Source organism: Xyrauchen texanus, chromosome 46 (genome assembly GCF_025860055.1).
Source record: "Xyrauchen texanus isolate HMW12.3.18 chromosome 46, RBS_HiC_50CHRs, whole genome shotgun sequence".
NCBI lineage: Eukaryota > Metazoa > Chordata > Actinopteri > Cypriniformes > Catostomidae > Xyrauchen > Xyrauchen texanus.
In genome coordinates this window covers 27374740-27402573 of record NC_068321.1, presented here as the reverse complement: position 1 = coordinate 27402573, position 27834 = coordinate 27374740, and the positions used below count along the sequence as shown (strand labels likewise).

The 27834-nt window shown below is 40.7% G+C and overlaps 1 protein-coding gene across 1 annotated transcript in view; it reads right to left on the bottom strand.

The window, feature by feature from the left end:
- LOC127638165 (protein kinase C-binding protein NELL2-like) overlaps nt 1–27834 on the bottom strand; it is a 126170-nt gene that overhangs the window by 39984 nt on the left and 58352 nt on the right. Inside the window, exon 13 of the mRNA XM_052119580.1 lies at nt 11873–11998. Within this exon, the coding sequence (XP_051975540.1) occupies nt 11873–11998 (126 nt within the window). The remainder of the gene's footprint in view (nt 1–11872; nt 11999–27834) is intronic.

The following is a 27834-nucleotide window of genomic DNA, read 5'->3' as shown; positions in this document are numbered from 1 at the left end:
ACTCTGATCGCAAATGGTTACAAAGCGCAATCACTGTGAAAGAAAATAGGGTAAATATGATCTAACGATGATCGAATCACACTGTAAAGGTGTTACAACGGAGAGGAGGCGAGAACCGGCTTAACGATAGAAATAAAGTTTAATAATAAGTTTAGAGAACCGCTTAATCGGCCGATAGTTTTTAAATTTGATTCATGGAATGTTACAATATTTTCTTAGTCGGAACAAATATAGAGACTAGACTCAAAAATAAGCAACCAAAACCAACCAACCAACCAAGCAAGGAAGTAAACAAGCAAACAACAAAACAAGCAAACAACCAACCAAGTAAACAAGTAAACAAGCAACAACCAACCAAGCAAGCAAGTAAACAAGCAAACAACCAACCAAGCAAACAACCAACCAAGCAAGCAAGTAAACAAGCAAACAACCAACCAAGCAAGCAAGTAAACAAGCAAACAACCAAGCAAGCAAACAAGCAGCCAAGCAAGTAAACAAGCAAACAACCAACCAACCAAGCAAGTAAACAAGCAAACAACCAACCAACCAAGCAAGTAAACAAGCAAACAACCAAGCAAGCAAGCAAGTAAACAAGCAAATAAGCAACCAACCAACCAAGCAAGTAAACAAGCAAACAACCAAGCAAGCAAGCAAGTAAACAAGCAAATAAGCAAACAACCAACCAAGCAAGCAAACAATCAAGCAACCAACCAACCAACCAAGCAAGGAAGTAAACAAGCAAACAACAAAACAAGCAAACAACCAACCAAGTAAACAAGCAAACAACCAACCAAGCAAGCAAGTAAACAAGCAAACAACCAACCAAGCAAGCAAGTAAACAAGCAAACAACCAAACAAGCAAACAACCAAGTAAGCAAGTAAACAAGCAGCCAAGAAAGCAAGTAAACAAGCAAACACCCAAGCAAGCAAACAAGCAGCCAAGCAAGTAAACAAGCAAACAACCAACCAACCAAGCAAGTAAACAAGCAAACAACCAACCAACCAAGCAAGTAAACAAGCAAACAACCAACCAACCAAGCAAGTAAACAAGCAAACAAGCAAGCAAGCAGGTAAACAAGCAAATAAGCAAACAACCAACCAAGCAAGTAAACAAGCAAACAACCAAGCAAGTAAACAAGCAAATAAGCAAACAACCAACCAAGCAAACAAGCAGCCAAGCAAGTAAACAAGTAAACAACCAACCAAGCAACCACTGAAAGCTGCTGATCTGAAGGACCCAGAAATGCAGTTGCCTCTGTGTGTCATCACAGTAATTTAATCTATATTCAATGTTTTATGGACTACTTTTATATGGACTTACTTTTAGTCCATATTCACTTTCATTATAAAAGTTATACTGGTTTGGAACAGACGTGAGTGTTTTTATTTTTGGCTTAATTATTACTGTAAAGACCTGAAAGACAACGTTTAAAGTAAAAAATCCATTTGTTTTCCTGCGAGAGCTGGAATCATGAAGCTTTTTCATAAAACCGCTCTGCATGTGCCCGGCTAAAAGGCAGGACGTGCCACTTCTGACAATTTTTTATATAATTGTTTGGAGTCATTAATGCACTGCAGCTGTAATTCTTCTTTTGTTTTCATCCATCAACGCTGCATGGCTCCTTCCTTGTACGACACGTCATTAAAATGCCAATCGCATTGTGTAATTCATTTCTTTGCATGACATAACGCAGGAGCGTGCTGGAGCGGCAGCCGTGCATGCATAATAAGCGTGCATGTGCGCGAGTGCAACTGATTCTGACTCCACTGCGCACGTGGTTTGTGTTTTGCTGCCGATTCTTTATTCCATAAATAAATGCATGTCATTACCATTCAGTCAGTGCTTTTGAAATGCAGAAGTCGCTGCAGCGCAGGCGGCGTGTTCTCTGCACAGATGTTGTACCGCGGATTGACACAGAAGTGTCCCTGATGACTGCCTGTACATAATTGATTGTTTATCTGTCGGCTGCATGACTGACAGCAGCACACGAGAGAGCGCGCGCGCGCAGAGGGGAAGGCTCTGAAGTCCTGTCGCAGCCGATGCGATCTGCACGCAGGTGTGCCAGCCAGCACGTAGCAGTGACCTTGAGCTAATCCTCTCATCTGATGTCTCTGCATCGCTTTGATAGACAGCATTACAATACATCTCACACTGCATGTCATAATGCAGGCTGGTGCATCCATCTCTTTGGGATGCATTGAATCTGTCATTTCCAGTTTGGATGAGAATAACTTACACTGATGATTCGATGGTGTCTTATAAGACTTGCATTATAACCAATAAAACCTCTCAGACGACAGGAAAGCAATGACAAACGGCACATCGACAAAGACCATTTTGAATAATCACTCACTAAATAACTATATATTCATTGTAAAAGACATACAGTATATGTACTTGGACCCGAGTTAATGGAGTAGTTCCTATAACAGCCCGTATCACCAGCTCAGAACCGCTAGCTTAGTCATAAACCCAGCGGCCATCTGCACTCGCCGAATCAAACATTTACCAGTAGAGTTCTTCTATCCTCACAGAGCCGAGACAAACTGCTGCAGTCGACATTTCACAACTAATTACCCTCGTCTCCAGAGAAACCCAGGAACTGCAAAGTGTTTCATTAGTTAGCCGGGTTGAAGCAGGTGTGTATTAGCGCCATGTGAAGTGTGTTTGCATAGTGTGAGTTTTGAGGAAAGCCTCTCCGGGTTTCCATCTTAAACAAACAGATGTGTTTGAGCTATTAATAAGCATTGAAACACTAATCAGCTGTGGATGCCGATATCGAGAGAGGAAACGTCCCCATTAATGCTTAGAAGGGGGCGAACTGTCCCCCCAAATCATCGTCTGTCCCTGTTGTGCAACTCTGTTCTCTAGTGTTACACGTAGGCTACTCTGAGCTTGCATCAGGCATATGTAAATCTAAGTGCTAAGACCAGGGTCGGAAATGAATGGGGGCTTGAAGCAAAACCATAGTTTGTAAAAAAAGATGGCCGACGCCCCTTCGCTCTTTTCCATTGGTGAGAACTGAAGCCGCCAGTGTCCCGATATGAGCAGGAAGTAAAGCCGCGAAATCAAGGCCCCGCCCTCACTCTCGCTGAATCAATCGCAAGCACACGCCCCTTTTGACTTATGACGGTGTGAAATAATAAATTATAGAAATGTAGATATTACAATTTAATGCTCCAATCTCCTCAGTCCTCCGAAGATCCCCAAAAAAAGTCAGTTGGTGCTTCAGTGACTACTTCACTCAGAGAACCTGTCAATCACAGCTGTCAATCATGATGTCACAGCAGCGTTTTTATTGCATCAAATAACTAAAAACAAACTTATTTTGAAAACAAACACTTGAAATGACATCAACGTGATAGAAACGACAGTAAATGACAGAAACTATCTTTGGAAAAAAGATATGTGAAGTGTAATTTAATTGTTTAGTTGGTCTCACGTCCCGTTGAATAACATGGGGAGGCGGGGCTTATGACCTATACTAGGTCCAGCCACCGGAGGGCGATCGAGACGTTTTGGCTTCACTTTTGAGGGCTTGTGCGGCACGCTTGAGCAAAAGTGCAACCGAATTTACAGAGGCGGATCCTCGCACCGTTGACATCTTTAGCATCTTTTTTTGGGCTTATTTGAATGGCCTGCCGAAAGTGAACACATTTTTGCCCAAAATGAATTTCAAATGCAAAAGAACCATAGTCATTTCCTACATAATAAACGGAAAGCCAATCGATTAATTAAACATGCAAAGTGCAGTAATGAGGTCATGTGACGAGGAAGGATACCACTTTGAAACGTTTAGTACTGCGACTGTTTCACGTACTGTTTAAGTCATTTCTCCATCACAAGTGGCACCAAATTGAATTGCAAAAATAATGTTTCCCCAAACACTCTCCGTCTGCCATTGGTTGGACAGAAAGATAGCCCCACCCCCTAATTCACTCCATTGGGTGAGCTGTATGGGGCTGGTTGGGAACAATGTTTCAAAGTGTCACAGACCCACAGTGTTTACATTTTTGGGGAAAACCAACAAATCAATGACTTGATGCACGGTGATAAACAAAACTATAAAACAAAACAAATTCACACACTTCACATTTAAAAAAAATAGTAGGCAGAATACAAAGTATAGGCAGAATTAAGTAAGTATGCAGTAAGCTTGTGTTCCATTCCCACTGTAAAACTTCTCCTCAAAGCCGAAACACACGAGATATTCTCTGCCAAGCCCACCAGATCTTCCCGTTTGAAGCATCTCATTATAAATTGGACGCTTTTTGGGCATCTCAGCCAAACTTCCGGGTGCCCTTTGATTACGTTGCGCTGCTCGATCACACTGGAGAGGTTTGAATTCTCGTATTTATGAAGTCAAGCTCAAAAGAGAAAGCTGGAATTAAAGCAGCGCGGGGACGAGCTGAGGGGAAGTTGGCAGAGAGGAGCAGAGCTTGGCACCGGCCTCGCTTTAAAACAATACAATCCTCAAGGACGGAGAAACCAATACAGACGTCTGATGATTCCCAGAATATCTTCCAGAGCAGCTTTTCACATAATGAAACACTGCAGAGCCACACAATGCAGGACATGCAATCATTTTCATGCAATAAAACAATTGATTTGGTTTATTTTTCTAGGTGCAGTGTGTGATTTCTGTCCAATCTGCAGTTTGTTGTCTGAGAAATCATCATCTGTTTGATGACCAATGGAAGACGGGCTGAGTATTTGGGAAGTGGACTCGGTCATATAAATGTGTGTGTGTGTATAGTGTGTGTGTGTGTGTGTGTGTGTGTGTAATATGTGTATAGTGTGTGTATGTGTGTGTATAGTGTCTGTGTGTGTGTGTGTGTGTGTGTGTAGTGTGTGTGTGTGTGTATAGTGTGTGTGTGTGTGTATGTGTGTGTATAGTATGTGTGTGTGTGTATAGTGAGTGTGTGTGTGTGTGAGAGTGTCTGTGTGTGTGTGTGTGTGTGTGTATGTGTATAGTGTGTGTATGTGTGTGTATAGTGTCTGTGTGTGTGTGTGTGTATGTGTGTGTAGTGTGTGTGTGTATGTGTGTGTATAGTATGTGTGTGTGTATAGTGAGTGTGTGTGTGTATAGTGTGTGTGTGTGTCTGTGTGTGTGTATATAGTGTGTGTGTATGTGTGTATAGTGTGTGTGTGTGTGTGTATGTGTGTGTATAGTATGTGTGTGTGTATAGTGTGTGTATAGTGTCTGTGTGTGTGTAGTGTGTGTGTGTGTGTGTGTGTAGTGTGTGTGTGTATGTGTGTGTATAGTATGTGTGTGTGTGTGTATAGTGAGTGTGTGTGTGAGTGTCTGTGTGTGTGTGTGTGTGTGTGTATATAGTGTGTGTGTGTCTGTGTGTGTGTATATAGTGTGTGTGTATGTGTGTATAATGTGTGTGTATAGTGTGTGTGTGTGTGTATATGTGTGTGTGTGTATAGTGTGTGTGTCTGTGTGTAGTGTGAGTGTGTGTGTGTGTGTGTGTGTGTGTGTGTGTGTGTGTGTGTGTGTGTGTGTGTGTGTGTGTGTGTGTGAGAAAGACTCTGACTATAACATCTAGAACTTTTAAGAACTATCCAACATACTCCGCAAAGAACCTCGTGCCACATTGAAAGCTTTTCGTAATGTTCCATTTTTGGTGGAGGAAAATGGTGTTCTAGTGTGGATAAGAAGCATAAACAAAGCTAAATTAATAACAGATAGGTAAAGCTTGTCAAATCAAAGGCCACGTCCACACTACTCTGTTTCTGAACATCATCATTTTCCAAAGTAAGCGGATATGGAGAGAGTTTTTCTAAACGCTTCATTTTCGGTGGAGGAACACATAGTTGCAGTGTTGATTAGTGACGTAAACGCAGCTAAATCAATGTACTTTTTTTTTTTCTTGACTAAAAATATAAATGCGCATATCCACAGACCTGATGTATTCACTGGAGGAAAACACCGTTCTAGTGTGGATTAAAATTTGTTTGTATAAACCGTGAATCTGAGGTAATCCGTTCACTTTTCTCCATATTGACAAAACAAGAGCTCGAAAAAGCTTTTAAGTAGTCATGACATAGACGACTGCACAGACACCATTGAATCATCTCCACGGTAACAGTGTTAGCGGCTAATCCTCCGAGTCATTGCATGTGATGAACCCTGCGTGTATGATCCCGCATCAACCAAGAACGTTTGCCATTTGCCAAAGTTAAATTGGAACCGGTACATCGAAAGTCTTGTCAGATGCAGAATAATAGCCACAAAATCGCTACTGAATGCTATTTCGATTTTGCGGGCTGATTCTGAGCCCTATATAGTGGAGGATGCAGCAGACAATTGTGGGGCGGCTGTGGTTCAGGTGGTAGAGCGGGTCGGACACTAATCGCAGGGTTGGTGGTTTGATTCCTGGCCCACATGACTCCACATGCCGAAGTGTCCTTGGGCAAGACACTGAACCCCAAGTTGCTCCCAATGGCAGGCTAGCACCTTACATGCAGCTCTGCCGCCATTGGTGTGTGAATGGGTGAATGAGTCACAGTTTAAAGTGCTCTGAATACCGCCAAGGTTAAAAAGGTGCTATATAAGTGCAGCCCGCTGTTATCTGACAAACGTTCTGCCGGGACAGAACAGCATCTCTTAAACATGCCGAAATTGTGCTCAACTACACCACGTATCTGTACATATGCCAATTTAAAACACTATTCTCCATTATTCGATAATTATTTGAAGTACAGCTGATAGAAAATATCATTTTAAATATGTTTGTGAATGAAGCGCAATCTTTACATAGAAAGGAGGCAATGACAATGACTTTACTCAATGACTTAAACCGATTGCGACTGTTTAAATTGGATTGCGGGTGGTATGTAAATAAGACTAAGACTTAAAAATAAGACTTTTTCATGCTGAAATATCATGTGCAAAATTGGTGCAAATGTTTATTGAATTCTCCCCATTATATTTTTGTCCATACATCCATCCATCTTCAACCGCTTATCCGAAGTCGGGTCGCGGGGGCAGCTGCTCCAGCAGGGGGCCCCAAACTTCCCTATCCCGAGCCACATTAACCTGCAGCTCTGACTGGGCGACCCCGAGGCGTTCCCAAGCCAGTGTGGAGATGTAATCTCTCCACCTAATCCTGGGTCTTCCCCGAGGCCTCCTCCCAGCTGGACGTGCCTGAAACACCTCCCTAGGGAGGCGGCCAGGGGGCATTCTTACCAGATGCCCAAACCACCTCAACTGACTCCTTTCGACGCAAAGGAGCAGCGGCTCTACTCCGAGCTCCTCACGGATGACTGAGCTCCTCACCCTATCTCTAAGGGAGAAGCCCGCCACCCTTCTGAGGAAGCCCATTTTGGCTGCTTGTACTCGCGACCTAGTTCTTTCGGTCATGACCCAGCCTTCATGACCATAGGTGAGGGTAGGAACAAAAATTGACTGGTAGATCGAGAGCTTTGCCTTTCGGCTCAGCTCTCTTTTCGTGACAACGGTGCGATAGAGCGAGTGCAATACCGCCTATAATGACATTATATTTTTGTGTGTATTTATAATTTATTTTCTTGCTATCTGCATATTCAGTTGGTATGCACTAAAATAACTACAGGCAATTACACTTTTACCATAACTGACACAAATTACACAAGTATACTTTGATTATTTGTGAGTTTTCACTGCAAAATCACAAAAAAAAAATGCTGTAAAATGCATCACCATTTTTGAGCAAAGGTGAGCAAATTCAGTATTTTTGGGCCGCAATAATCTGCAAAATATCAGAAAAATGTGTTTTTGACCATTGATGAATAAATGTTCATCAAACATCATCGCAAAGGGGAGGATCTCAGCTTTCTAATGACACTTAGATTGAGCTTGTAGTCCACTCAGAGGCCGAGATATTCAATGAAATAATGAGGGTGTTGCTTGAACTGAACATTAGACTGAATGTCTATGGACGAGCACATCAGTGAGGGGTAAAATGTGTTAGAGCGCCCCCTACAGTTCACATCTGTGAGGGGTAAAATGTGTTAGAGCGCCCCCTACAGTTCACATCAATGAGAGGTAAAATGCGTTAGAGCACCCCCTACAGTTCACATCTGTGAGGGGTATAATGTGTTAGAGCGCCCCCTACAGTTCACATCTGTGAGGGGTATAATGTGTTAGAGCGCCCCCTACAGTTCACATCTGTGAGGGGTATAATATGTTAGAGTGCCCCCTACAGTTCACATCTGTGAGGGGTATAATGTGTTAGAGCCCCCTACAGTTCACATCTGTGAGGGGTATAATGTGTTAGAGCCCCCTACAGTTCACATCTGTGAGGGGTATAATGTGTCAGAGCCCCTACAGTTCACATCTGTGAGGGGTATAATGTGTTAGAGCGCCCCTACAGTTCACATCTGTGAGGGGTATAATGTGTTAGAGCCCCCTACAGTTCACATCTGTGAGGGGTATAATGTGTTAGAGCGCCCCTACAGTTCACATCTGTGAGGGGTAAAATGTGTTAGAGCGCCCCTACAGTTCACATCTGTGAGGGGTATAATGTGTTAGAGCCCCCTACAGTTCACATCTGTGAGGGGTATAATGTGTTAGAGCCCCCTACAGTTCACATCTGTGAGGGGTATAATGTGTTAGAGCGCCCCTACAGTTCACATCTGTGAGGGGTATAATGTGTTAGAGCCCCCTACAGTTCACATCTGTGAGGGGTATAATGTGTTAGAGCGCCCCTACAGTTCACATCTGTGAGGGGTATAATGTGTTAGAGCCCCCTACAGTTCACATCTGTGAGGGGTATAATGTGTTAGAGCCCCCTACAGTTCACATCTGTGAGGGGTATAATGTGTCAGAGCCCCCTACAGTTCACATCTGTGAGGGGTATAATGTGTTAGAGCGCCCCTACAGTTCACATCTGTGAGGGGTAAAATGTGTTAGAGCGCCCCCTACAGTTCACATCTGTGAGGGGTATAATGTGTTAGAGCGCCCCCTACAGTTCACATCTGGAGGGGTAAAATGTGTTAGAGCGCCCCCTACAGTTCACATCTGTGAGGGGTATAATGTGTTAGAGCGCCCCCTATAGTTCACATCTGTATATTGCGATGGAATGCGATTTATTTTCTAGTGCTTTCTGCCATCTAGTGGAATGAAATGGGACTTTTTAAAGAGAAGTAGAGTGAACAGATTTGCAATTAGTCCACAGTATGTGTGAATGGTGAGCTTTTATATTTGATGGTGCAAACATGCACCAGAGATTAAGGGGTAAAGTTTGGTAGTGTTAGGGCTTTGTTCAAATCTGTAACACTTACTATGAGCAAAAGTAATAGGGATTACTAATGGTTGTTTCCAAACAGGTTGTCCAAACACACTTCTCGCCCCGTCCTGCATTGTGAAATGACATATAGACTGCATCATTCCTCAATAAACCCTTTTCACCAGGAGCTATCAGGGCTAGCATCAGTCTGTGTATTCCATAAGCAAGGCTCACACATAAAGGTGCTTCATGGTCTTGTAATTCATTTTCTTTTCATAATCAGAACTGTACAGTGTCGTCTGGGGGGGGTTGTATTGTGGTCCCCACAGAGTCTGCATGACTCCATCTCTGTAAGTCGACAGGAAGCCAACAACCTCTCGACTGTTATAAGAGCACCTGACAGGGGCATTACTGCGGGACGCCGATTTAATCACATGAACTGGGGCCGCTGTAGCTCACAGACATTTTAATATCGATGTGTGCGATAGAATTCAATCCATCTGCACTCAAATATTTATCTCTGGAGGGATGCGAGAAATTAAACGTTAAAGTGTTTATCAGTTTCCGTGAGGATAAAGAATGATGCTTTGGGAACTCGCTCCACCGCAGACACTAAACACAATCAATGATTTCTCCGAAAAGAGTAATGCAGCATCTCATTATAAAAGCGGGTTTCCTTTTAAGAGAGTGTTTAAAACATTGAAGGACATTGAGCACTTCATGTTGTACAGTGATGAATGTAAACTATCAAAATAAAGACATTTACAGTATCTGTGGCCTCGTGGATGTGATCACATTGCAGATTTGAACATTTAACGGAGAGAACGAAGGCTTGAGAAAACATAATTGGCCAGTTTTGTTCCTCCAGATAGTCGTGATTATCTTCGAGAGAAATCTTATATCACGGCATCACAGCTGTCCGTAAATCTCTCTCTCTCCATCGCACTGCTGTCTTAGATGGCTAATTAGCCTGATTAGGGATCGGGTGTGTAGCATCACGACCCGGCCCCGCCCTCCGCCTAACAAAACATTTTAAAAAAGAGAGGGAAAGACCAACACGGAGCGGCAGTGGGAGAGAGAGAGGAAAACACTTACTCGCCGGTTCTCCGATACGCTGTAGCTTGGTCCTCGGCCACTCCTCCAACCTCTAATGGATGACAGCCGCACCTCTCCAGGTGGATTGGAGGCAGACCTCTGGCCCCTGGCGAACGGAATGCCCCGCCGCATTCTTGGGAAAGAGAAGGGGTCTCCCCCGCCCCTGGCGGCGGTTCTCCCGCTCCAGGCGCTCGGCCAGGAGCCCCTCTCCGCTCGTGGTCGGCGGTCTCAGACCCCGCGTTTCAGCGGCTGGTAGGGGTTCTCTCCTCCACCACTGGCAGCGGCCCTGACCGCTCCAGGCGGTCGGCTAGAAGACCCTTCTCCCTTCGCGGTTGGCAGCCGTTCGTCCGCTCTCAGGCGGTCAGGCTCCTCCGTCCCACGGCAGATGGCCGCGGCTGCTCCATTGGGGTGGATGGTAGTGGCGACGGTGCATCCCTCCTCCTTTCCCAGGTTTCGGCACCAGTGTAAAGGGATTCATGGAAAGGAGGAGGCGAGAACCGGCTTGACAATATAAATAATAGTTTAATAATAAACTGAACCAAAAAGACAAACACACACAGGTGTCGGACAGCTGCCCGTAAATCTCTCTCTGTCGCACTGCTGTCTCCAGTCGGCCTTTATTGCTCTCTAGGGCTAATTAGCCTGATTAGGGGCGGATGTGCAGCATCACGACCCGCCCTCCGCCCTGCCACACATAGTAATAGACACTTTTCTCTACTGTTTCATGGTAAATACCGTCATAATGCCCGGCACTTTATTCCGTATATTACAATAATTTTTTTCTAAATCGAGGTTACAGTGAGACACTTTTGGAGAGTTTAAAGGCAGAAATATGAAGCTTATAGTTTTATAAATGCACTTACATTGTTCTGTTAAAACCTGTGTATTATTTGAGCAGTAAACGTGTTTAAATTGTCATTTTTGCACGGTTGCAGTTTGTGGCAGGGCAGAGGGCGGGGCCGGGTCATGATCCTACACACCCGGTCCCGTATTAGGCTAATCAAGCCTTTGAGAGGGATAAAGGCCGACTGCAGAGGATCGTGCAGGAGAGAGAGATCGTTAACGGCGTAATCAACATTATGCCACAAATGCTGTCGATTGAGCTGACCTTGTATTGAATATTCCTTTAAAAACTTCAGCGGTAGCAGGTGAGCAATTACTAGAAAAACAAGAACACAAACACGATGGTCCATATTGAAACCGTAAATATGAATTGACTCTTGCAGAACATTTCTCTCGAGGTTCAGATACGCAGATTCAGCAGATAAAGACTTCTGCTAAAACGTCTGTGAGCACATCCTCTGTGTCAGCAAACACTGCTGTATTCTCTACACGACACATAATATTACAAATACTGAAGTATAATACATTAATATTGATTTAAAACTAGCATTTTAGGTGCAATGACAGAGAATGCATCTAACATGAAATTTAGAGCTGAAATTACTGCGTATTTGTGAATGTTGATATTGGCTCTGTGATTGGTCTGTCTCGAATCTCTGTCCTGTGATTGGTCACATCTCAGTGCTGTGCTGTGATTGGTTGAGTCTCTCTGTCTCACCTGTACAGGAGTAATCGTCGATGCGGATAAATCCAGTGTGACAGATACACATGAAGGATCCGGCTGTGTTCACACACTGTGTGTTCTCACGGCAGTAGTGTCTCCCTTCCGCACATTCATCAATATCTGTGAGGAAAAAACATAAAATCACTCAACCCTGTCTCGTGTAGTTAAAACACTGTGCTAGGTGCTCTTGTTACTGGACAGTTTCCCTCAGGATAAAAGCATCCGCTAGCAACAAACATTCAAATCTACGAATCGAAATTGAATCTTTCTGCCGTTAACTGCTTGAGGAGTCACGCGTGACTGTTACGAATATTTGTAACATATTTAGTATTATTTTGTTGGTGATATCAAGTTAACCAACATTGTGAATATCATGATCATGTTAATGCACTATTATATGACAATTACATTTTCTAAAGACTGCGGAGGGCGCTAGACATCTTTTTTAGTACTTGGCAATAGATTTGGAATAGATTTCATGTCCATGGAATTGATCCATCTGTTTGCATGTTGCATTTTACAGATTTTCTGAACGTTTTAGTAAATAATAGTAGGTAAATATCGCTGTTCATTAGTATGTATTGTTACATTGGTGCAAATCATTTAAAATTATTAAATATATTTCTTCCTTGTGTTCATATAGTGAAAATAATGTGGGAAAAAAACATCCCATGATTTTTTTTTTAACTGGATTTTTACTGCTTTTTTTTTGTTTGTTTTTTCGATTTTACATCACACATATGCGACTATATCACACAAATGCGACTTTACATCAAACAAATGCGACTTTACATCACACAAATGCGACTATATCACACAAATGCGACTTTACATCACACAAATGCGACTATATCACACAAATGCGACTTTACATCACACAAATGCAACTATATCACACAAATGAGACTTTATATCACACAAATGCGACTATATCACACAAATGCGACTTTACATCACACAAATGCGACTTTACATCACACAAATGCGACTTTATATCAAACAAATGCGACTTTACATCACACAAATGCGACTTTACATCACACAAATGTGACTTTATATCAAACAAATGCGACTTTACATCACACAAATGCGACTTTACATCACACAAATGTGATTATATATCACACAAATGCGACTTTACGTCACACAAATGCGACTTTATATCACACAAATGCGACTTTACATCACACAAATGCGACTTTACCTCACACAAATGTGACTTTATATCACACAAATGCGACTTTACGTCACACAAATGCGACTTTATATCACACAAATGCGACTATATCACACAAATGCAACTTTATATCACACAAATGCGACTTTACATAACACAAATGCGACTTTATATCACACAAATGCGACTATATCACACAAATGCGACTTTATATCACACAAATGCGACTATATCACACAAATGCGACTTTATATCACACAAATGCGACTTTACATCACACAAATGTGACTTTATATCACACAAATGCGGCTATATCACACAAATGCGGCTTTACATCACACAAATGCGACTTTATATCACACAAATTCGACTATATCACACAAATGTGACTTTACATCACACAAATGCGACTTTATATCACACAAATGTGACTATATCACACAAATGCGACTTTATATCACACAAATGTGACTTTACATCACACAAATTCGACTATATCACACAAATGAGAATCTTCGTATGAGCTGACAATGGCTGTTTGGCCAAAATGAAAGTTTTCTAAATAATTGTTATCACAATAGAGACTTTCTAATGCAATCTGACATTTTATCTGAAGGACAAAAAGAACAACTGTAGTTTTGTTAGCTGTGTTCTTACTGTAAATGGTGTGCACTTATGTAGCGCCTTTTTAACCGTAGCGGTATTCAAAGCATTTACACTGAGACTCATTCACCCACTCACACACCAATGGCAGCAGAGCTGCATGTAAGGTGCTAGCCTGCCATTGGGAGCAACTTGGGGTTCAGTGTCTTGCCCAAGGACACTTCGGCATGTGGAGTCATGTTGGCCGGGAATCAAACCACCAACCCTGAGATTAGTGGCCACCCCGCTCTACCACCTGACCCAAAGCCGCCCTGTGTTACTGTGACATTGGACTGGGTAGCTGTGTTAGCCAGGATATTTTCCTGCACTTCAGTGACAATTATGGTGAGCAATCGGACCAGATGACATTCCATGAGCCAGTTTATGGCAGAACCCCTCTCTAACATTCAAACAAAGAAAAGTGGCAGCATTTTGATTGGATTGTGCCAGGACCAACACAAAGAAATGCCACGCACAGCCATCAGATAAGCTGCTTGTACAACTGCCAGACACCTCACAAGCCAGGAAAGACCTATTGGAACACATTGGAAAAGACTTCTCATTGGTCCATGAGTGGTTTCTTAGCAACCTCTCAAACCCCCCCATCCTAAGGCCAGAGGTGAGAAGGACCATCAAGACCTCTCAAGACCTCTCAAGACCTCTCAAAGCAGCATTATGCTCTTGGCTCAACAATAACATGATAGTGTCTGTCCTCTTATCTCTATGCCAGCACGCAAAGCCGTAACCAGGATTTTTCAAATACCGAGGTCAAAAATAACGCAAAAAACACTTGAGAAATAAATTTGTCTGACAGCATATTTATTTTCAATAACAACATGTGCAAACTGTGCACCGTGTGTGTGTGTGTGTGTGTGTGTGTGTGTGTGTGTGTGTGTGTGTGTGTGTGTGTGTGAGTGTGAGCGTGTATTTATCACTTTGTGGGGACCAAATGTCCCCATAAGGATAGTAAAACCCGAAATGTTTGACCTTGTGGGGACATTTTGTCAGTCCCCATGAGGAAAACAGCTTATAAATCATACTAAATTATGTTTTTTGAAAATGTAAAAATGCAGAAAGTTTTCTGTGAGGGTTAGGTTTAGGGGTAGGGTTAGGTTTAGGGGATAGAATATAAAGTTTGTACAGTATAAAAACCATTATGTCTATGGAAAGTCCCCATAAAACATGGAAACACAACATGTGTGTGTGTGTGTGTGTGTGTGTGTGTGTGTGTGTGTGTGTGTGTGTGTGTGTGTGTGTGTGTGTGTGTGTGTGTGTGTGTGTTTGTGTTTTCCTCTATCTGGGTGTGAACTGTTGAAATATAGCCTATAGGTTCTTGTGCAACCTCTGAAACGGTGGAGATCCATTTGTAGTGTACACTACATTATATTATATAATATACTATATTAGTGTGTATGCATCCTCTGAAATGGACTTGGGTTCTCACCACTAACTGTAATTGATAGAAAAATATTTCCATTATCAGTTCAGTTGACTCAACTGTTGATACACCAGTACTGCAATGTATACATACAATACATAAAATAATAAAGAATACCTTTAGCTTTCAGTAATTCAGTCTCACCTTTTATCAAAACAAGTAACTATTCTTCTGTGGCCAGAAGCATCCCACCTTTGCGGGACTCTTTTGGGATAACGCAACGCAGTGTCTCGCACAGCTCACATAAACTTCAATTTGAAGTTCAATTTGAAGTTTATGTGAGAGTTTACACGAGCTGTGCGAGACACTGCGTTGCGTTCTTTAATTGGTTTAGGAAACACTCTGCTACAGCCGACTACTTTCGTTTTGACATGACAGCGGTATCTGCAAGTACGTGTCACGTGACTTTCCGTTGATGCAAGGATAATTGTCTCGTCGGCTATTTTCACTTCCCGAGGAAATACCGAGGACATGACCTCGGTGTCCTCAATGGTAGTTACGGTCATGCCAACACGTGCCACACCCTCCAGCCCCTGGCTGTCAGAGACACTTTGTGAGCATGGCACCAAGCCGAGGGCTGTGGAGAGAAGTGGGGCAAGTCAAATGACCCTGCAGACCTAAGGTAGTATCATTCACTTTTCTGCTCATTTTCCGGCAGCATTTCTAGTGCTAAAATGGATTATTACCAGAATAAGTTAAAAGTAGCGAGCAGTTCTCAACACCTAACACCCACAACCACTCTCTTCCAACATCCCATCATCCTCTGTTCTCTTCTTTCTCCCTCTCTCTGAGACCGAGGTCTCCAAAGTGCTTATTTCTAACCGCACTACCACCTGTCCACTTGACCCAATCCCCTCACATCTTATGCAAGATGCCTCTCCATCAATCTTACCTGTACTTACACACATTATCAACACATCTCTCACAACAGGAAACTTTCCCAATATATTAAAGCAGGCTTGAGTAACTCCACTGCTCAAAAAACCAACACATAACCCAACAGAAATCGACAACTACAGACCAGTCTCTCTCTCACCTTCTTGTCTAAAAATATTGAGAGGGTCGTATTCAACCAGTTTTCTGCTTTTCTCACACAGAACAACCTAGTTGACAGACATCAGTCTGACACTCAACAGAGACTAGCCTCTTGAAGAACTCCAAATCATCCATCCTCATCCTCCGTGACTTGCAAAGACAGAACTCCTCATGATGTTCAGCCCAGCCAACCCAACCGTTGAACACAACCTCACTATTTATCTTGGTTAAACTACACTAACACCAACCAGAACAGCTCGGAACCTGGGAGTGGTGGTAAACGATCATCTTAATTTTCCTGACCACATCTCATCAACCGCCTGGTCATGCAGATATGCGCTCTACATCATCAGGAAAATCAGACCTTTTTTCTGTCTGAATATGCTGCGCAGCTCCTGGTCCAAGCTCTGGTCATTTCAAGACTGGACTACTGCAATGCTTTGTTGGCTGGCCTCTCAGCTAACACAATTAAGCCACTGCAGAAAGTCCAGAATGCAGCAGCTCATCTGGTCTTCACTCAGCCAAAAAGGGCTTATGTCACCCCAATCTTGATTTCACTGGTAGAGTGGGTTGACCACTAATCACAGGGCCACTAAACCCACACGACGCCACATGGAGTGCTTGGGATGAATCCCAAGTTGCTCCCAATAGCAGACTAGCACCTAGCATAGCAGCTCTGCGTCATTGGTGTGTAAGTGTGAGTGTGTGAGTGAATGGGTGAATGGGACACAGTGTAAAGCGCTTTGGTAACTGCTAAGTTTAAAAAAGATGCTATATAATGGCAGACCATTTACCATTTACTTCAATGGCTACCTGTGGCTGCCTGCATTAAATTCAAGGCTTTGACTCTGGCCTTAAAGACAGCCAATGGAACTGCACCCTCTTAATTCTGTCTTTTGGATGGGACGTTAAACTGAGGTCCTGACTCTCTGTGGTCATTAAAAATCCCTAGGGCACTTCTCGTAAAGAGTAGGGGTTTAACCCCGGTGTCCTAGCCAAATTCCCCCATTGGCCCCTATCTATCATGGCCTCCTAATAATCTCCTTCCCTGAATTGGCTACATCACTCTACCATCTCCTCTCCACCAATAGCTGGTGTGTGGTGGGCGTTCTGGCGCACTATGGCTGCCGTCGCATCATCCAGGTGGATGCTGCACACTGGTGGTGGTTGAGGAGATTCCCCCTATACTATGTAAAGCGCTTTGAGTTTGAGAAAAGCACTATATAAATGTAAGTTGTTGTTGTTGTTGTTAATTGAATTCACTTCTCCAGGTCTATGCTCCAACTCACTCTCTGTGATCTATGAACAAGTGGCGCCTAATGGTCCAGTCACAAAGAGGCTCAAAGTCTATTTCACAATCGTTCACTTTCTCTGCTGCACTGTGGTGGAATGAGCTTCCAACATCCACACGATCTGCTGATACCATCCATTCCACCAGCACTTAATCCACACTAATAGTCTCTTTCTGTCTCTTTCTTCTGCGCTATCCCCTACACTACTCCAGCCACCTTGAGAGTTTGGCAGTACAACACTGTAGATGTTCAGAACTTTGTATGACAGATTGATTGCTACGTTCCTCATTTATAAATCACTTTGGATTAAAGCTTCTGCTAAATGACTAAATGAAATGTAAATGTATCTCTTAATTGAGACTTTGTATCATGAAATTGCTACTTTATATCACAATTGGTCTTCATATCTTTCAATTGTGACTTTATATCTCGTAAATGCAAATTTATATCACACAAATGTGACTTTATATAAAAAAAATAGACTTTATTTCTCGCAAATGTGACCTTATATCAGTTAATTGTGAAATATAAATTCGCAATTGTGTGACAAAGTCACAAATATGTGATATAATTTTAAATGCATTTTAAACCAATTACTGACCAACACTAATGACTCAATCAAAAAAAACCCTATTAGAGACATTAAAAACTAAATGTAAAAAAATGAAAAAGTCGGAGCACTCTTTGTCTGGATTCAAGCCCCCTTTGAATGAATTCTGTGACTGTATGCCACTAAGGAGAGATATCATCCGTGACATTTCCGAACAAAGTTTCATACACACACCTCACTCGTGTGTCATGACTCCTTGAATTTATCGTGCCCAGATCAAATAAAAAGTATTAAATGAAATCTCATAGACTTACAGATCTAATAAAAATCCTTATGAATTTTCACCAGCGCTGTAGTGCTTCATTCGTGATAAATACAGACTCTCTATAGCTCAGGACTTAAAATGAAACTTTAACGCAATTTACTTCGAACTCTCGTCCTTCAGCATAACCTCTGCCATTTCTCTTGTGTAATTCACTTAAGTTGCGCTTTCTCTGCAGGTCGCGTGATTAAACCTCTGTTATTCTTGAAAGGAATTTCCACATCATCTCTCAAACTCGCACGCATCCATCACGTACACACAACTTTCAAAACACCCACACACACACACATATTTCGCCTGGAGAGAATCAAACGACCTTGCCGCAGATGGGAGTAAATCAGCACGCCTGTCTGAATGAACACCCCTCCTAATGTTATCCATCAGAACCTGTCATTCTTCCCGCTCTGAACCGCGGTACATTCACCCTGACAAAGACAGTGTTCTGCAACGTCAGGGAGATGTTTAGTGAACATCACTTCCTATTCATCTAGTGTTGATGCAGGTGCCTGTGTGCTGCACTGCAACAAATCATTTTCTTACTGTGTATTTTTGTCTTGCTGTCCAGTAAATATATGTAAACATCCTTAAAACAAGATATATTTTCTTGAGAAGAAAACTGCATGAGATAAGACTTGTTTTCTTATTATCTTGAATTACGTTTATATTTCTTAACCAATTTTCTGGTCAGAAGAAGGCCAGAAGAGCTGTAAATGCGACTTTAAATCACACAAATGCAACTATTTATCACACAAATGCGACTATCACACAAATTTTACATCACACAAACGCGACTTTATATCACACAAATGCGACTTTACATCACACAAATTCGACTATATCACACAAATTTTACATCACACAAATGCAACTTTACATCACACAAATGCGACTTTACATCACACAAATTTTACATCACACAAACGCGACTTTATATCACACAAATGCGACTTTACATCACACAAATGCGACTATATCACACAAATTTTACATCACACAAATGCAACTTTACATCACACAAATGCGACTTTACATCACACAAATTTTACATCACACAAACGCGACTTTATATCACACAAATGCGACTTTACATCACACAAATGCGACTATATCACACAAATTTTACATCACACAAATGCGACTTTATATCACACAAATTTTACATCACACAAATGCGACTTTATATCACACAAATTTTACATCACACAAATGCGACTTTATATCACACAAACGCGACTTTATATCACACAAATGCGACTATATCACACACATTTTACATCACACAAATGCAACTTTACATCACACAAATGCGACTATATCACACACATTTTACATCACACAAATGCAACTTTACATCACACAAATGCGACTATATCACACAAATTTTACATCACACAAACGCGACTATATCACACAAATGCGACTTTACATCACACAAATGCGACTTTACATCACACAAATGCGACTATATATCACACAAATGCGACTATATCACACAAATTTTACATCACACAAATGCGACTTTATATCACATAAATGCGACTATATCACACAAATTTTACATCACACAAATGCAACTTTACATCACACAAATGCGACTATATCACACAAATTTTACATCACACAAACGCGACTATATCACACAAATGCGACTTTACATCACACAAATGCGACTATATCACACAAATGCGACTATATCACACACATTTTACATCACACAAATGCGACTATCACACAAATTTTACATCACACAAACGCGACTTTATATCACACAAATGCGACATTATATCACACAAATGCGACTATATCACACACATTTTACATCACACAAATGCGACTATCACACAAATTTTACATCACACAAACGCGACTTTATATCACACAAATGCGACTTTACATCACACAAATGCGACTTTATATCACACAAATGCGACTTTACATCACACAAATGCGACTATATCACACAAATTTTACATCACACAAATGCAACTTTACATCACACAAATGCGACTTTACATCACACAAATGCGACTTTATATCACACAAATCGACTTTACATCACACAAATGCGACTTTATATCACACAAATTTTACATCACACAAACGCGACTTATATCACACAAATGCGAATTTACATCACACAAATGCGACTATATCACACAAATTTTACATCACACAAATGCGACTTTATATCACACAAATTTTACATCACACAAATGCGACTTTATATCACACAAATTTTATATCACACAAATGCGACTTTATATCACACAAATTTTACATCACACAAATGCAACTTTACATCACACAAATGCGACTATATCACACAAATTTTATATCACACAAATGCAACTTTATATCACACAAATGCGACTTATATCACACAAATTTTACATCACACAAACGCGACTATATCACACAAATGCGACTTTACATCACACAAATGCGACTATATATCACACAAATGCGACTATATCACACAAATTTTACATCACACAAATGCGACTTTATATCACACAAATGCGACTATATCACACAAATTTTACATCACACAAATGCAACTTTACATCACACAAATGCGACTATATCACACAAATTTTACATCACACAAACGCGACTATATCACACAAATGCGACTTTACATCACACAAATGCGACTATATCACACACATTTTACATCACACAAATGCGACTATATCACACAAATATTACATCATACAAACGCGACTTTATATCACACAAATTTTACATCACACAAATGCGACTTTATATCACACAAATGCGACATTATATCACACAAATGCGACTTTATATCACACAAATGCGACTTTATATCACACAAATGTGACTTTACATCACGCAAATGCGACTATATCACACAAATTTTATATCACACAAATGCGACTTTATATCACACAAATTCGACTATATCACACAAATTTATATCACACAAATGCGACTTTATATCACACAAATGTGACTATATCACACAAATGTGGCTTTATATCACAATTGCAACTTTGCAGCACACAAATTCGAATTTATTTCACACAAATGTGGCTTTATATCACAACTGCAACTTTACATCACACAAATTTTACATCACACAAATGCGACTTTATATCACACAAATGCGACTATATCACACAAATTTTACATCACACAAATGCAACTTTACATCACACAAATGCGACTATATCACACAAATTTTACATCACACAAACGCGACTATATCACACAAATGCGACTTTACATCACACAAATGCGACTATATCACACAAATGCGACTTTACATCACACAAATGCGACTATATCACACACATTTTACATCACACAAATGCGACTTTATATCACACAAATTTTACATCATACAAATGCGACTTTATATCACACAAATTTTACATCACACAAATGCGACTTTATATCACACAAATTTTACATCACACAAATGCGACTTTATATCACACAAATTTTACATCACACAAATGCGACTTTATATCACACAAATGCGACATTATATCACACAAATGCGACTTTATATCACACAAATGCGACTTTATATCACACAAATGCGACTTTACATCACACAAATGCAACTTTATATCACACAAATTCGACTATATCACACAAATTTTACATCACACAAATGTGGCTTTATATCACAATTGCAACTTTACATCACACAAATTTTAAATCACGCAAATGCGACTTTATATCACACAAATTTTACATCACACAAATGCGACTTTATATCACACAAATGCGACATTATATCACACAAATGCGACTTTATATCACGCAAATGCGACTTTATATCACACAAATGCGACTTTATATCACGCAAATGCGACTTTATATCACGCAAATGCGACTTTATATCACACAAATGCGACTTTATATCACACAAATTTTACATCACACAAATGCGACTTTATATCACACAAATGCGACTTTATATCACGCAAATGCGACTTTATATCATGCAAATGCGACTTTATATCACACAAATTCGACTATATCACACAAATTTTATATCACACAAATGTGGCTTTATATCACAACTGCAACTTTACATCACACAAATTTTACATCACACAAATTTTACATCACACAAATGTGACTTTATATCACAAACGTTATAATTTTGTATTTAAGAGAATTAATGTCACAATTATGAGATAAAAAGTTTGAATTAACTTTATTTTATTTTTCCAAGGTGGCCTCTGGCTTCCACAACAATTTGCCAGTGGTGTAAGAACTTAATTCAAGATAGAGTATATTGTTTTAAAACAAGTCTTATTATCATAGACAGTTTTGCTTTTAAGGTTAATGTACTTTGTTTTAAGGATGTTCAGATATTTTTACTAGAAAGAGGACAAAAATACTGATTAATAAAATAAAGTATCATTTTTAGTATTAGAGCAAATTGGTTTATAACTGTGGTGATGCTCCTTTAGTTTTTCCCTTCAAACTGTGACTTTTGTCATTAGCATACGAGCACCTGGATTCGCACTGATGCTTGTGAGGGAAATAATGCAGTGGTAACTTTACACTATCTTCTTTTTTTGCCTTTCTTGTTCTTTGCAGCAAATGGAAATCACTCACGGCTAAGTGCACATAAATCAGGTTTGACGCAGTAAATGTGGACGCGAGACTTTGCAGGGGTAAACAAGTCTCGCTCAGAATAAACAACAGAGATAAATGATCTAACCAATGTCTTACAAGCGATTAAAGCTGCTTGGATACACAATGTTTCGCAGTCGTCTGGTTGAGTTCATAATAATATCAGCAGCATAGCAGATCAAATATAGCAAAATTAACTTACAAAAGAAACATATAAACTAGTAGTTGACTGATGTGGATCAAATGCTGATGTATAATGCAATTATTTTCTTACTGAGTATTTTTGTCTTTTTTCTGGTTAAAATAATGATTTAAACATCCTTAAAAACAAGAAGAACAAAAAACGAATTGAGAAGCAAAATGGCATCAGATATTAATTCTTGTCTTGAGAGAAAACTAACAAACTTTGGTCTGATTGATGCTTAAAACAAGAGAAGAATATTTGCCAACAGGGGAAGAAAAATAATCATGTTTTCCCTTTTAATCAAGTTTTTTCGTACCCCATTGGCAAATCGTTTGTTCTTGTTACACGCATAAAGGTCACTGAATTATTCTTCGACTTTACTTTTAAACAAAGCAAATATCATTTATAAAATGTCATGTTGCTTCTCATGTAAATTGATCTTGTTTTAATAATGTTCAGGTTGTTTAACTGGAAAATAAGTCTTAATATGCCCACTAAGAAAATGCAGTTTATGTCAAATAGATTCTTACAATGTAATTAAAGCAATTAAGACGTAAACATGCAGTATGCCGCTATACTAACATCTGTATTTCTTAAATTCCTTATGCTAGAACTTTTGATAATCACAATATTTACTCACTAAAATGTAGAGTAATTGTGTGCCAATCGTGCCAGTGTGCCATCATGCAGTGGGTGGCATTATGTGTTTGTATGTCTCTTCATTCTCTCTTCTCCAGTCCTGTAAGTCTGCATGTAGTTTGATAACACACTGTGTTGTGTGATATGACAGACCGAAGGCTGAAAATACACATTCACCTCCTCCAGATCCGTGGCCGTTGTCCCAAACACAGGTGTGCATCGCGGAAAACACACCGGATATATTTCATACATATTCTCACAATCAACTAGTCAGTGGGTTGTCCAAACATTTCTATTTACAAACAGCCCATCAAATAAGACTTTTGTGTCTTTAGTTCATGTTTGCTAGGCAAGTATACTCCTTAAATTCAACTTTTAGCAGAAATACACGTGTAAAATGTACATTCTTCCTCTTCCCCAAGACCCCAAGAGTGTCCAGTGATGAGCAAATGACCAGTCATGCCAGCTAATGCTAATCAGTGCCGTGAGAGTGTGTTTAACGCCTTTGGACAGACCTCGGTCTTTAAGATCCGTTTCAACACGCCATGATAAAGTCTGTGGACAGGAGGTAAAATACCTTGAAAGTGCTTTAAATATTGAATGAGATCTGGCACGATGACAAAAAAGCAGCAATAACACCAAAAGAGAAATTCTCTATAGTCTTATTACCTTGCACTCACTGTCAATAAATCACACTACAATCCAAGCGCTGGCTTTGGCATTCGGAGCTAGAGGTAATAAAGTGAATAAACTTCCCAGCGATGCAGCGAGAGCGAATGGACTGTGGCAGGCCGTATTAATCCTAATGAATTGTTTTGTCTTGTATAAGTCGTTCTCTTAACGAAAAACCAGAGCAGTAAGATTCATAGACTGAGTGCGTCCCACGAGTATAGACCGAGAACAGCCTTGCATTTGTCATGGGAGCGAAACTGTCGAAGAATGAGAGATGGTAATCAATTGTCATTTACAGCCTATTCAGAGATCTCTGGAGTCGATAGGAAGTCTGGAGAGAACGTAGAGACGTGAGAGAGACCCTGCTGGAAAATCCAGCTGAAGTTTTGGAGCTGGTTCTTACCAGTTTCACTTGGTCAATAGCTGATTGATGTTCCAAAAACCGAGATCTCTGGGAAATCCGTCATTCACAATGTTCTACGGATCTTCTGTCCCATTTATTTTATGTTTTAACTAATTTGATGGTGTTTTTGTAATTCTCTCAGCTCCATTACACATATTTGAACATGTTTGCATCCATTCCACGGAACATCATAGATATTATCCTAAAATCAACATGGGAAATACATTGAAATCCTGCAGATTTTTGTGTTTCAACTGTTTGTAAAATATAGACATTTTATTTTATTATGGAATTGTATTTTGTAGAGCGGAGGAAGGCGAGCCGGGCTGGAACAACGCACGCCCAGACCCCAATCAGCCTGATGGGGGCGTGCAAGGGATAAACAGTTCGATCGAGAGAGAGAGAGAGAGAGAGAGAGAGAGAGAGAGAGAGAGAATGACAGGCAGCTGCTCTGTGTGTTTATGTTTGTGTGTTTTTGGTTCAGTTTATTATTAAATTATTATTTATATTGTCAAGCCGGTTCTCGCCTCCTCCTTTCCCTTAACCCCTTTACACGTGGTACCGAAACCCGGGAAGGAGGGGGGATGCCTGTCGAGGAGTCCTCGACACTGCCATCCACCCAGGGGAGTGCCGCTGCCATCCGCCGGGGGACGGAGTAGCCCGACCGCCTGGACGTGGAGAACGGCCGCCGTCCACGAGGCGAGTAGGGACTGGAATCCCCGACCACCTGGAGTGAAGGAGACGCTGCCAGGGGTGGAGGAGTGCCCTGACGTCCCCCAGAAACATGGAGGGGGTTGAGAAGACCGCCGTCCGTGAGGGGAGGAGGGAAGCGACTCCCCGACCCTCTGGAGGGGTAGGGCCGCTGCCGGGGGCGGAGGAGAGTCCCCATGGGTCAGCGAGAACACGGAGGGGCGTTCTGTCTGCTGGGGGTCGGTCTGACTCCGGTCCGCCCGGGGAGGAGTGGCTGCCATCTGCCCGAGAGGGTGGAGGAGTGATCGGGGAACACGCGACGGTGCATCAGAGAACCCGTAAGTGAGGTTTTGTCTCCTCCCAGGTCGAGTAAGGCAGGGATGACCCACCGGCAGACGGGTGCAAGACAGTTCAAGAGAGAGAGAGAATGACAGGCAGCTGCTCTGTGTGTTTATGTTCATGTGTTTTTCATTTATATCTTAATTAAAGTTTCTCGCCTCCTCCTTTCCCTTATACCAATTTACATCCTGGGCATAACCTGCTTTAATATGCCCCCAAAGTTTAACGCCACTGCCTCGTGCCGGCCCCCCACAACATGCCTGAATCTGCCACTGTTTACTGGTACAATTTAACCCTTTATGGGTATTTTTAAAGATTTCCTGTTTCAGTGGCATGCCCAAAATTAAAGGCTTATAACTCGACAAAAAAAAGGACGACATTAAAAATTGTATGATATAGATTATGATAATTATGATTTTTATTTGACATTATGTAACTCAGGGTGTAAAAAAGGTGGCTCAGAAAAAACTGATTTGTTTTGTTCCTAATCTTGTCAGATTTTGTGTTGATACGTCAAAGCAATCAAAAGTTACAACATTACAAATATAATTGATCATAGTGTCCAAAAACATCTCCACACAAATAAAAGATAATAATTGTACATAAGAACTAATTACACATGCAAACACAACAATGACTAAAGGTTTGCATAGCATGCAGACATGATTTTAGTCATGAGATTTCACAGAATGAGTTTCATTCTGTGTCATTTGAGTCATCATTGAGGCTGTGTCGTGTATTTGGCGCCATCTCCTGGTGGTCATATGTAACATTGTGCTTCATGTGGATTATCTAATGATCTATACATCTGATTATCTTTTATATGTTCTGTTTATTTTGTGACGTTATAAGCGAAAACGTGGCATATTTGCAACACCAACATAATTATTATAGACATATATTTAGCTGTTACTTGCTATATTTTTATCTGCGAGTAAAACAAATAGGCTAGTTGTATTTTACACTTTGAGATCTTTCCAACAACATATGACACATGACTATTCGATCAGTTTGACGTTTTTACTGATTGCAATAATATGGAAAGCGCAATAATTTTTTATATTTTATAAATTATGAAAACGGACACTTCTGATTTGTCTGCAAAGTTCTCATTGACTGTAGTCATTAATATTTTGACAAGTATTCATTTTTGTCCCATCTTAAGGGTGGGTTAGTAAATATGCAGGTTAGTCTTGTGTTATCTCTATCTAGAGGCATTTTCATGTTCAATTAATGTGTAATGTAAATGTTTAAATTTTTAAAATATACTGTATACTTTAATTCAAAAATTAAAACTAAAATAATTCTGGGTTATTTAATATTATTTTAGTACATTTTGGAGTTGGGGTATTTTAGTTTAGTTTAACTTTTTTTCCAATCATGTCAGTTTTTATTATTATTATCTCAGTTAACAAAAAATGTATTCATTTATTTAAATGTTCCGTTTTTTTTAACAATAATAGCACAGGTGTTGTGTCGTCCAAAAGCTTATTGGGCCTCATTAACGATACACGAGCAAAACTCATGTCTGCTTATCATTTGTGAAGTCATTAGTATGTAAATGATCACAGAATGTGATTTTGTTTATGTTTAAATTGTTCTCTAAAAAAATTCTCGCAATTAGGGTCTGCTGATAATCCCCGAAGTGAACGTCAGTGTATAAATGACAATCTACACTACAACACCGCCAAGTTCACTACAGATCAGCAATGGCTCGTATCTCTCTCGCTTCATCACATCTACAGTAATTACATTTGAGACTCGACTGCACTTTTACAGTCTGTGCCAATTATTCCCCGATCACCTAACGACATTTCCCGCTCAAACCCCCATAGCAGTGACACCCTTCATCGAGTATGCTGCAATCAGCCGGTCAGGTAATGTACACTCCGCTTCTGATAAATCTGGTTTAAATGGCTTGAATTGCTGCAAATTAACAAGGTAAAATCCAGC